A 12,262-nucleotide genomic window follows, 5' to 3' on the forward strand; every position below is an offset into this window, starting at 1 on the left:
TCCAAAATAAAACACACCCAGATCACCTCAGGAAGGTTTTGCTTTAAGCTTCAATCAAGGAAAAACATTGAGAGCAACTACAGAACAACCCTATATAAAACAACTACAGTCCTCAAAATCCAACCATGTATAGTTTTAACAGTGATCACTAACCCTGGTTCTGAAGATCTTACAACACCTAATCAGAAAATGTTGGAAACTTATAAAAAATGTTTCTCTAAAAATGTGTTTTTATTTACTTTGACACTATGAACCTAGGATATTTATTTTTTTAGCATACATCCATTCCTGCATTCAGACCTGTAGTACTTGGTAATGTTGTAATGTCTTCTCACTTACAAGAAGAGTATTTCTAAATCTAATCTAATCTAAATTTTGTCCTATTTTTCTTGGAAACATGTCTTAAGGTGTGCAACAGTACAGTATTGTTTTCTCATTTTGTGCTTCAAAAGTCTCCACACTTTCTCTGTTAGGGACAGGTGAGGACTGAGACAGGCCAGTCCAGTACCAATGCCCTCTTCCTCAGAAGCATCACCTGGTAGCTTTTCATTGTCTAGTTGAAAAATGCATGAAGGTCCCTGGAAAATGCATGGTCCTTCTTGGCTTTGGTTTGAAGCTCACAGAGTTGACCTGGAATATTGATTTGTCTGATTAAATACGTGTTTCCACAGTGTGATGGTCCATCCCAGATGTTTTTGAACCCAGAGGAGTTGATCCTGCTTCTGAACATGGTTAACATAACATGCTTTGCTGCTAACTAAGTTCTTTTAATGTTTTTCAGTGCTTCTACATTTTGTAGGTGCATTACACATAGTACTTGACCAGCTGCCCTCTTGGAAATAACGCTGCTACAAATGTTAGTGAACAATTCCACAGTAGAACCACTTCTGGTTTAAGTAAGATTAAAAATGTGTTTTTTTTCTGAAACCAAATGTGTGCTTCTATACTCTTTTTAGAACCATTAATAGCATGAGTGGATCGGATGCAGTGTGATGCAAGGGAAGAGGCAGGGTGAGACCACTGGTTTAAATGATTTCCTGCACCCAGCATGCCTGATGCAGCTCATCATCTAATTATCAAGCCCTTCATGGGGTTGGTCAGTAGTGATTGTGGCAGAGAGTATCTGAAACTGTGCAGGTCAGTGGGTCTCCAGGACTGGAGGTGACAACCTCTGTGCTGAAATTTACAAGAGATGTGTTTTTCTTGCTTCTTTATACTATTTTCTATCTTCTTTTGATGTGAAGGTAAATATTACCTAAATTTAACAGCTATTATAAACTAAAAGTAACAAAATAAAGTCTGTCTAACATTTCTAAATATTAAATACATTACAAAAACAAGGCCAACACTCCCAAAAAAGATTAGTACACATTAAAGGGGGAATGACTACACACTGATGATGCCTGATAGGGGCAAATGAACCTAGTATGGTACCAGGAGCCAAAAGAAAAGATGCAAGTTTTATTGCACAAACACAGTTTGCTGTATTTTATTAAAAGAAAAAATATTCTAGATAATAATCTACTCAATGGCTGCTCACCACTGAGGAAGAGTATAATCTGTTAATGCCTGTCCCCGTTCTCCATCACATCTTTTGAAAAATGTTCAAAGCGAGAGTGTCACCTACTACCACCAGCATTTCTTCTATTACTGTCTCTACTTCATGCCATTAAGGTTGTTTCCTGGACCAAAATAACTTCTGACAAGGTTGTGTAATATTGATGCAGCCTGCTAGGGGTCTGCAATGTCTCCAGGATAGACCTTGGTTGAAACTTGTCAGCCTGTGGACTGGTACAGAATGTTGCTGCTTACATTGAATTAGGAGCATGTTCAACCGTGGGTTAGAATACATTCTAAATCACATGTGAAAAATTTTTATTCTGTAAACAAAAAAAAAAGGTGTCATTTTGTATAGGGCAGTGATACACTAAAACCTGATCAGCATGATTTAGTTAGTTATATGTAAATGTGCATTTTACCTTTTTGCTTATCTCTGAGATATCTACTTTTTGTCTACTTCATTTTTTACATATCTGCAGATACAATTTTGTCTCGGCAGATAAGACCATAGGTTCTCCAGAGACAATTACTCCTCCATTATTCAGCTGCCCATTGTTGCATTCCTGCTCACACTGTGGGCTGTGAGGCTAATGTTCAGGTCACGGATGTGTCCCTGGAGACACACTCATTAGACTCTTTGGAAATTTGCTTATACAGCAAATGCAGCGGCACTGGACAAACTTGTTTTCACAAATGATTACAGTGTGTTACTCAAAGTCGAGTTCAGGCTGATTAAATATACTTTTACTGCTGCTGGTACTTGGTATGAATAAAAAGCTACACAAAAGCTTCACATATGGCTTGATGAAATCAGTATCAAATTATAGTTTGGAGATTTTATTACTGCTACAGTAAACAAGTACAGGATCATAAAAAACATATGACCAAAAGAGATCTTGTCAAACAGAACTTTGTGTGTCATTGTCTGTATTTAACAGCTGGTATGGTGAAGCAAACCCTGTAGGTTCCAGTTTACCCAACCGAACACATTTATAATTTATAATCAAGGAATTGATGTATATGAAGAAGAAATTATACAAAGTTGACCAGACAGAACATAAACACTGTCCCTACTTTTTTGTTTTGGGTTAGTAATTCAACTCCAATACAAATCCATTTCATCCACTGGTGGGACACGTTGTTGTGACAGGAGCACCTAACCAGGTACTTCATCATTTTTCACCTATAGGAGAACCTAATACAGCACTGCATCTCATTTTCTCTGCTGGGAAAAAAAGCATCCTTTGGGACGCTGTGCAGCAGATGTGGGAGTGAAGGTGCTTCATAACGGCACTCAAAGATGGGTTCTCATTGAGACACTTGAAAATTTCTTGATCTAGAGAACTTCTTTTTGGGGGCACCCTAGCAGACACTTTTTGGCCACTTTAGCGAACCACTGGGAACACCTAGGGGGGCAGTTGCCCCTCTGGCCCACCCCCTTAAGTCTGCCAGTGTCTGACTTACAGCTTACAGCAGATCAACCGTGTGCTTCAGAGTCTAGCTAGATCCCTGAGAACTATATACATAATCTACTTCATCCAGTTTAACTAAATCAGAATGAAGTTCTGCTCCGCGCAATCGGGTCTGTTTCAGTACCAGTCATGCAGGCAGGCATCCAAGTGTGCAGGCAGGGCAGCGCAGGGCAGGGTTTGCTCCAGCAGCAGCAGCAACAGCACCTGCACTGAGAGAAGCCTCGCTTCAGAGGGGCAGTAAGTGCGCGTGCCTTGGAGAGGTAGGTGTGTGTGCGCGCGCGCGTGTGTATGTGTTTGGGCATGTGCTGATGTCAGAGGGGAGGAGGGACCGGCCCCCATAGCGCGCAGCATGAACGCGCGGAGGCAAAAGGATGTGTGAGCAGGCAGCGCGCAACTGCAGGGACGTCGTCCACAAGCTGCTCCACAAGGAACAAGGCAAACTCCGCGCGCAGGACAGCGGCGAGCAGCCCAGAGGCGGCGGGCCGCGGGACAGCGAGACAGCGACGGCTGCACCGGCCCAAAACAGCGGCGGAGGAGCCCAGCCCGGGGGAATCGACGGGCTCGTCCGCTGGATAGTCACCAAGATGAGCGACAACAAAAGCATCTCGACGCGGGAGTACGCCAAGGAGGAGGAGGAGGTGGCCGTGGCCCAGGAGCAGTTCTTCGCCCCGGAGCCGCGGAAAGGCATCTCCGTCATTCTGGACGTAAGTGTTTGTTTAGCTGCGTGTTTGTGTTCGCGCCTGTGTGTGTGTGTTAGTGTAAAGTGTGTTAGCGTTTGTGTACGCTGATGTTGAAGGGTTGGCTGGTGCTCGCGCTTAAAGTTTAACTTTGTTTCTGGCAGTAAAATGACTTGCGGAGGAGTTAGGAGGAGGTGTTTCAGCGGTTTGGCTGAGTTTAACGTTACTTAGCTAGATTAGCTAATTAACCGGTGTGGTAACGTTAGCTACACGTCTGGAAAAAAAATAAGAGAATCAGTTTAACTGATTTTGCTATTTATAGGTAACATGTTTGTGTAAAATGAACATTGTTGTTTTGTTCTGTAAACTACAGACAATATTTCTCACAAATTCCAAATATTGTCATTTAGAGCATTTATTTGCAGAAAATAAGAAATGTCTGAAATAACAAAAAAGATGCAGAGCTTTCAGACCTCAAATGATTCATACAGTTTTAAGAGTTCAGAAATCAATATTTGGTGGAATAACCCTGGTTCTTAACCACAGTTTTCATGCATCTTGGCATGTTCTCCACCAGTCTTACACACCGCTTTTGGATAACTTTATGCCACTCCTGGTGCAAAAATTCAAGCAGTTCAGATTGGTTTGACGGCTTGTGATTATCAATCTTACTCTTGATTATCTTCCAGAGGTTTTCAGTTTGGTAAAATCAAAGAAACTCATCATTTTCAGGCGGAATCTTATTTTTTCCAAATCTGTATCTAGCTAGTTACTAGCTAACCTAGTTAGCTAACGTTAGGTTGCATAGCACCCTCTCCGTAACGCCGTTGCCTCGCGCTCAAGTCATTTAATTCAGTGGAGCTCAAAAACGAACACAAACGTTGTGCAACTTTCTGAATTGTAACAGCTGCGTTAAACTGCCTTCACACCCCAACCAACGCCTCTTCTAGTGAGCAGGATTCGTATTCTTTAGATTAATACTCTAAAAAAGTGAAAAATCGGATGTAAATCCGCCTGGAGAGTGAGTACATGTGTACAAACCTTAGCCAGCTAACTTACTAGCGACGCCAACACATTCGTTTTAAGTGGTTATGAGGGTTAAGTCTTTAAATTATTAACCCTCTGTGACATTATTAACACTTCAAGCAACAAACCAAGTTTTTGGTTGATACACTGTAGCTTATTTTTATGTATTTCATTTTAATATAATGTCACAATGAATATATACGCTACGCCAAATACAACGAGACGTACAATGGGTCATAATAAGTATAGAAAATGTTTGGCTGTTTATATTTTTACAATATTCATGCTGTAAACTTACTAAAACAGTGTTTTTTCATTTGTTGAACACATGCCTGCATGTTTTGGTTGATTTCTTGCTCTGAAACACCTGATTCAAATCTAAATTGTATACGTTTGATTACCTATATTCACATGGGCTTTCAACATTCCAAACATCATAGTATTCCTTCCAAAAATATAATTTGTCATTGAGCGTTAAATCATTTTAGAACAGCACAGTAACAGAATAATAGTCTCTCTTAAAATTAGGTCTTGTCTTGTTTATCACGTAATTTCTTGTAACAAATCTGTTTTTGACAGAAACATTACTTAAGGAGGGCTAGGTTCGCTAGCTAACCTGTGATATCTAGTTTGCTAGTTAGTTAGTTAACCTAGTTAGGGAGCCTAGCATCCTCTCTGTAACGCCGCTGCTTCGCGCTAAAGCCATTTAATTCAGTGGAGCTCAGAAACGAACACGAATGTTGGGCAAGATTCTAAAAAGTAACAGCTGCGGTACACTCCTTCACACCACAACCAACGTCTCTTCTAGTGGTTAGGCTTCTTATTCTGTAGCTTAATACAAATATTTTACTGAAATATTAAATATTAAATTTATTGTGAGGGTGCGAAGCTCTCTAGTGTTTAAATTAGACTGCGTAACTGAGATCAGCTGGAGCCGAGGGCGAGCGTCTTCTTTTCCCGCCTCTTCTCAGTTAAGCCCCTCCTTTGGCTAAACTCTTGTGCTGTGATTGGTTCATAGTTCATACTCTATCGATTCACTCGTGGATGTGAACTACTAGCGAATCCCAGCGCCTGGCAGAGATACTACCAGCCAATGCTAGCGCAGGAGGCGGGGCTTGCCCAAATACTGGCGGTTTAAAAGAAATACAACGCGCACGGAAGCAGCCGTGTGAAATCTTTTATAATCTCATATCATCAATATTATTAAGATAGTCTTATAGTATGACTAGCCTACATAGTTTATCTCTTAATTAATTAATCGATTTTCCCGTTGTTTACGCCCCCAATGTATTTTCTCTCACGACCATAACACAGCCTATGTGACAAGCACACCCTGCCTAAATAATTGATTAACTTTTCCTAGTGAAGCCCTGCTGTGCTCAGGCGAGGTCTCAGCTGTATTGATTTAGCAGGTCAAAGTGGTGCCTCACTATCTTCTCAGAGCTCCTGATCATTCATTACCCTACCTGTGTCTTCTGGGGGGAAAAAAAGTTAAAACCCTGCCTGCCAGTGGAGCGAAAAGTAGTTCATTTCCAGACCCAGATACAGGAAAAAAAAAGGTAGTAATGTGTTTAACTGGTGCATTAAAACCAATTAAAAAAAGAAGAAGAAAAAAGAGACAAGTTTGTAATAAAAGACTCGAGGCACAGTTGTACCCCAGAAATGTGAAATTAAGAAAATCATACTCTGGAGGGGAAAAAATAAACGAGTATGAGACACAGGAGGATGAGAAGAAATGGTGCAAGAGAGGATCAGGAGCTATAGAAAAAAGGGAGAGAACAAGAGTGTGTGTGTGTGAGAGAGAGAGAGAGAGAGAGAGAGAGAGAAAGAGAGAAAGAGAAGGAAGAGTGCATAGCGCTCCATGGAGGCTCACTTGGGAGCGCAGGTGCCTGTCAGGGAATTGATTTCCAGCCTCACTTCGGGGGTGGATTCCATTACCTGCGTGAAGCCTCTGCTATGCCTGGGCCGTGTGGAGAGCTCATCACTACTAATCCAAAGCTAAAAGTTTATCTGGCATGCCTGTTTAACTCTAGGAGCCCCTTCACTAGGTCCAATATGGCGAAGGCAAAAGCATTTAATTTAAAGTAATTTTGGAGCATTTCTGTTTGTCTATTTTTCATGGAGTTTTAAAACATTGTACAGATCTGTTACTTTGTTCAAATGAAGTATATCCTCACTTTAATGGAAAAAAAACCTTGAATCCCCTAAATGGCAACTCTTGAGGAGAAGAAAAAGAGAAAAATGCCTTAAACACCAATAGAAGTTAATGTAAAAACAAAATCTTATTCCAGATTATTTTGTCACATTTTATTGGTTTGATCATAATAAAATTGGGTACAGTATACAAAATAACTGACAGATTCACATTAGGGTTGTGTTAATCAGACTATTTTGCCCTCAATCTGTGTTTGTGTAATGTTTGTGTGAATAATACTGCTGCACAGTTTAGAGGTGCTGTGGATATACTGCTTTTACATGTAAGTAAAATCACTTTATTTTAAGTAAGAGTTTATAGAATGAGACATCATGGTCTGATTTATTTAGTTTTGTAGTCTTTAAATAAATTTTTTATATGTGTTAAATGAATATCTCATCATGCAGTTCTCATATTTATATATATATATATTTGAAATGTATTCAATTTCAACTCTTTTATTTCATTTTATTTTAAGACCTCTCCTTACTGCTGCTGTTGGCTGGGCAATTATGTAATGGTCCCATGAGGCCACCAGATGGTACTCTGAACCCTGTGGTTAAAACAAAGACTTGGAACTGGATTGAGGTTAAAATAGTCAATAACCGATACATTAAAATATGCCTGGATCGATCCCGATCACTGTGTTAGATCTGGACTGCCCTGATTCATATTGTGTCGAAAAGTGTAAAAATGAATGGGAAGAATGTATGTGTCCCAACTTACTGTAAACCAGCAACACTAATATCAAATTGTATGCGCTTAAGATTTCAACATCAATATTGGAAATGAAGAATGGTATCATTTAACACAGACATAAATATCTGACACTTAACAGTTAAGTTGTTGTATCTGTTTATGATCCAATATCCAACTGATTTAATTTAATATATGGGAAGTTGGCATTTATTTTTATTAGTGCCATGTTATTGGTATTCATCTTTATTGTCTTCACTGTAAATTAGCAAATACTTAAAACAACCTCAAGCTGAAAATTTAATTACTGCAAAATACCAATTTGTAATTAAGCTATTCCTTAAATAGCTATTTATTTTATATTATATATCCAAGTAATTAATTGCTTATTTCTATAATTGGTACACTTTTTGACTGTCAAAATAGTCACTTATTGCAACCCTGTATGCTAATATAAGCTGATTCTTTTGCCTTGACATCACAACACACTATTTTAGACTTGATATGATCTACCCTTTAGGCACTTCAGTACATACTGTATTTTGAGCCTATAGACCACTGGTCTGCAGATTTAACTCATCTGTATCCAGTGAAGCAGAAGAAGCAAGGCATGGTCATTTTATTTCCATCACCTGGCCTCAGCTGGTGACTGCACATGACATTTACTGACGACTCAATGTAGGCTAGAACGCTGAAATATTAACAGTATTGCGATTTGCTTAGTAAATTGGATCACAGCCAGGACATACTGCGGCAACCGCAGAGAATCAATGAAATGGAGCCCTTAAGTAGGCAGTTGAGTGCACATTTTAGAGTGAATGAAAACACTTGTGGAGTATTGCGTCAGGTTTCACCTTTAGCTTTACATGTGTATTCTCATTGTTTCTGTTGCACCGTATCAAAACACAGTTTCGTTTTTTAAATTATTAGTATGGATGTAAAGATTACTGTCAAAGGTGGTCATTTAGTGTTGTGTTTAAATCCCACCCACTAAATTAGCGAGTTCTGATTGGATAGAAAGTAAGCTTTTCTTTTATTCAGATTTTTAAATATGATAGTGTTTTTCATTCTATGAAAGTTTTTTTTATTTAATTAAAACAGTCACAGTATATCTCCTTGCTTACACTATCACAATATATTATGATGCAGTAAATCATAACCTTTGTATTGTGTCATAAAAATGAATTTAAAATAAAAAGAGACCTAAAGAGACAAAATTAGAATAGAAAAAATATTGTTACCCAAACTAATTTAAACTTTCTTCTTCTGTGTTTAAGTCCTTTTTGTCTTTGGTCTGGAGCTTACAGCATTGATATCCACTTCGCCTTTACTCTCCTGTGCACTTTTGAGTGCGTCTCTCTCTTTGTCTCTCCCTCTGGTTCTCTCTCTCTCTCTCTCTCTGGCTCTCTGTGGTGTCTTTCTAACTGTAGCAGCAGTCTTGAGTCTGTGGTGATCAGTCTCTGTCTGTAAGTGTCCTCGCTGGGCTAGTGGAGATGGAAGCAGTCACAGACATCACTATGATGCATTTTACACTGCCCAGTTAAGAGAAATGCAGCTTTATTCAGGTAGCCTGTTCCCATACTTCAGTTCATGGGGGTTACTTTTAGAAACACTCTGAAGGACATTTCCATGTGTGCTCACATTTGGAATCAAAGTTCAAGAATCAAATACAGATACTTTTACTGGAGTAATATTTTACCTTGTAGATCTCTACATGGTGTTTGCACTTCATCTGCCAGCCATTGAATTCACCTTCTTTTACAAAAGATTCCTGATCTGTATCTCTTAAAAAATCGCCTTTTCTACATCATTAGTTTTGATAATTGCATTGATAATTTTAAGCCTACACTTCTGACAGTCTTATCCCTTTGTTTTATTGCAAGTTTAGAATGGGTCTGTACTTGTGATGGAGTTTCTGTGGAAGCTTCAGTGTGCAAGAAGTGAGAAAATCTAATATCAGCGTGCAGCATTTTTTTTTTTATTGCTGTGGTAACTGCAATTTCTAAGGGGTCAAAGATATCATTGGCAGCCTAACAGTAAAAAACGAAAAACAATTTGTTATAATCTCTCCAGCTATTTACACCTACCCCTGTTCACCTTTAATGAGAGAAAGAGTAGTTTTCTTTTGTCTTCATTGTCTCCCAGTTTCTGGTCAGCCTTAAAGAAATGGTTGCTCCAGTTTCAAACTCTTGTGCAATTATTTATAATGAGCAGTCTTTCACCTCACTTGTGTAATCACATAGACTGTGTGTCACTGTATTGTCCTGAATAAAAAAGCATATTTAAGTTTTCAAGGGGTTTTCAGTGTGATGCATATAGATCATTGAGCACTTTGTGTGATTTTCAGTGTAATCAGGTGTTGTAACCGCCCCAGTTGTTTGGGGCTTTTATCATGAGTGTCACTCTTTCATGTCATTTCATGTCTTTTCATGTTAGCCCTTTTTGTTTTGGGTCACCGTCCCCGTTTTTGCCTTCATGGTGAAATCCCTCTTCTGAAGTGAAACCAATCTGGGTCACCTACATTATCTGCCGGCTCGGCGTCAGACCTGACAAATGCTTGGTCAGAAGAGGCCTCGCCTTCCGCCTTCCAATTTCACTGCAATTTAACACGCACTCGCACCTCCAGCTCGTCTGTTTCGTATGAATGTGAGAAGCCAGCCGCTGTAACGCATGTCCTGTTATATGAGTCAGGGTGAGGGTGCCCTGCTGAGCTGCTGCCACTGCCTCCTGTAGCCATGCCAACATCAAATTGCTCTCTTCAGACTTGCCTGAATGTGCACTGACCCATATTTTATTCACAATAGAGCATATTGATATGGGGGTGCATTAGTGCCTATGGTGTGGGCAGGTTACACATCAGCAAAAAAAAAAGCACTACCAATGCTCTACATTATAAAGTATATAGAGGTTTTAGAACAAGATATACTTCCACTTTATGTCCTCTATCAAGGACAGCCTTGCATATTTCAGTAAGACAATGCTAAACCACATACTGCATCAATCACCACAGAGTGACTTCGCAGAAGAAGAGTCCAGGTGCGAATTTGACCTGCCTGCTATCCAGACTTTTCATTACATTTGGGGCATCATAAAACATCTTTAAAAAAAATCTGTCAAAAAATACACAGGACTGTTGAGTAGCTAGAATCCTACAGCATTCAGACTTCATCTGATGCTCTAGTGATGATCCTCTGTTGAGATTATACAGGTGTTAAGCTGTGCTCACACAACTTGTATCTATAATGGATGAACTATAAGGTACAAACACTTATACCATTGACTATATATAAAACGTATCGTTTATGATTTTTAATGCCTTGCAAACGTATTCAATAAAAGTCATGATGTTGGTTTGTATTGCTGATTTATTTATTTATTTTTAATAATTTCAAGCTGTTATATTTTACTTAAGACTGAGCTCAACAAAATAAGTTTAATATAATGTTGGTTTTCATGTAATAAATCACGGTCAGTTACAGACAGTAATGTGTTTAATCATTATTGAATGCTTTAAATTGTTTAATTGTTTTGCGCGACTATCTCTAAATTTCTGCTGATCTCAAAGCTTCAGTGGAGCAAGCAGCATACCCTTCCAGTAAACAGAAAAAGACACTAACAGCGTCTTTCCTGGGCCTTGTAAGACAAATTGTATGTAAGACAAATTGCATGTAAGATAAATTGTATTGATCTGAGAATGGATCCAGAGCCTCCATCCATTGCTGGCTGCCTGCTGCAGTGGGAGAGAAAAATGTGGCTAACGGAGGAAAAATGCACAAGAAAAACTTTAATCTAGACTCTAGAGATGCACGATATTGGTAAAAAATGACATTGCGATATTTAGTTGTTCTGCAATATATATTGCTATACTAAAAAATAGAGAAATTACCTCAAATGTTTACTAAAAATCAATGATCAACTACGTGATTATATTAATAGGTCAAGGATTGGAGTTAGGGGTGCCATACCACATCGTACACAATAATATCACCAATTTCAAAATATCCTCAAATATTGTAATATAATTTAGGCCCATATGGGCCATCAGGGTACAACCTTTTTGATTTTGTAGGAAAAGTATATTTTACACTGTTCTCATTACCCATTTACTACTTAAGACAGATTATATCTGTCCAGATTAATTTACTTTACTTATATCCACTTATATATGGAGTACATTATTAGTATCATGATATTTTGGATCATTGACTTCTGTTACAATTTGGTAAAAAAAAAAAAAAGCACTTTTTTTTTGTTTCAGTAGTGTATTCTTAAAATTGTCACCACGAGTGTCCATATTGAAAAAAATATCCTGATATATTGTGATATTAGTATAAGGCCATATCGCCAACCTCTAATTGGAATAACATAAATAGTATTGGGTAGACCATCTGTAATCTGGTAGATAATGTTAGGTTTAATTGGAGCAGTGTGAAGCATCGAAAAGCAAAGGTGGCACAATCAGTTATTAGGTTTGTGCAGGGGGTTCTAACTATTTCACAATGGGTGAGACAGGTTTTGAAAGAAATGTTAATGGATTGTAAGTTAAGTGTTTTAGGCCTGAAAGCTACAATGTGTGTTTGTGTGTTGACTTTGTCTTATAAAAAGTTTGAATGTAAGAAAATGAATGCAGAAACTAG

The 12,262-nt window shown here is 38.6% G+C and overlaps 1 protein-coding gene across 2 annotated transcripts in view; it reads left to right on the forward strand.

Annotated features, from left to right (window-relative positions):
• The first annotated feature begins 3,293 nt into the window (after nt 1-3,293).
• Nucleotides 3,294-12,262, forward strand: part of necab2 (N-terminal EF-hand calcium binding protein 2) — a 148,768-nt gene continuing 139,799 nt past the window's right edge. The window contains exon 1 of one of the 2 annotated variants that reach the window (XM_049483494.1): nt 3,294-3,736. In XM_049483494.1, coding sequence (XP_049339451.1) covers nt 3,404-3,736 — 333 coding nt within the window. In that variant the 5' untranslated portion in view covers nt 3,294-3,403. The remainder of the gene's footprint in view (nt 3,737-12,262) is intronic. The other variant, XM_049483493.1, reaches the window with a different exon arrangement.

The sequence above is a fragment of the Astyanax mexicanus genome, chromosome 9 (genome assembly GCF_023375975.1).
Source record: "Astyanax mexicanus isolate ESR-SI-001 chromosome 9, AstMex3_surface, whole genome shotgun sequence".
Lineage (NCBI taxonomy): Eukaryota > Metazoa > Chordata > Actinopteri > Characiformes > Acestrorhamphidae > Astyanax > Astyanax mexicanus.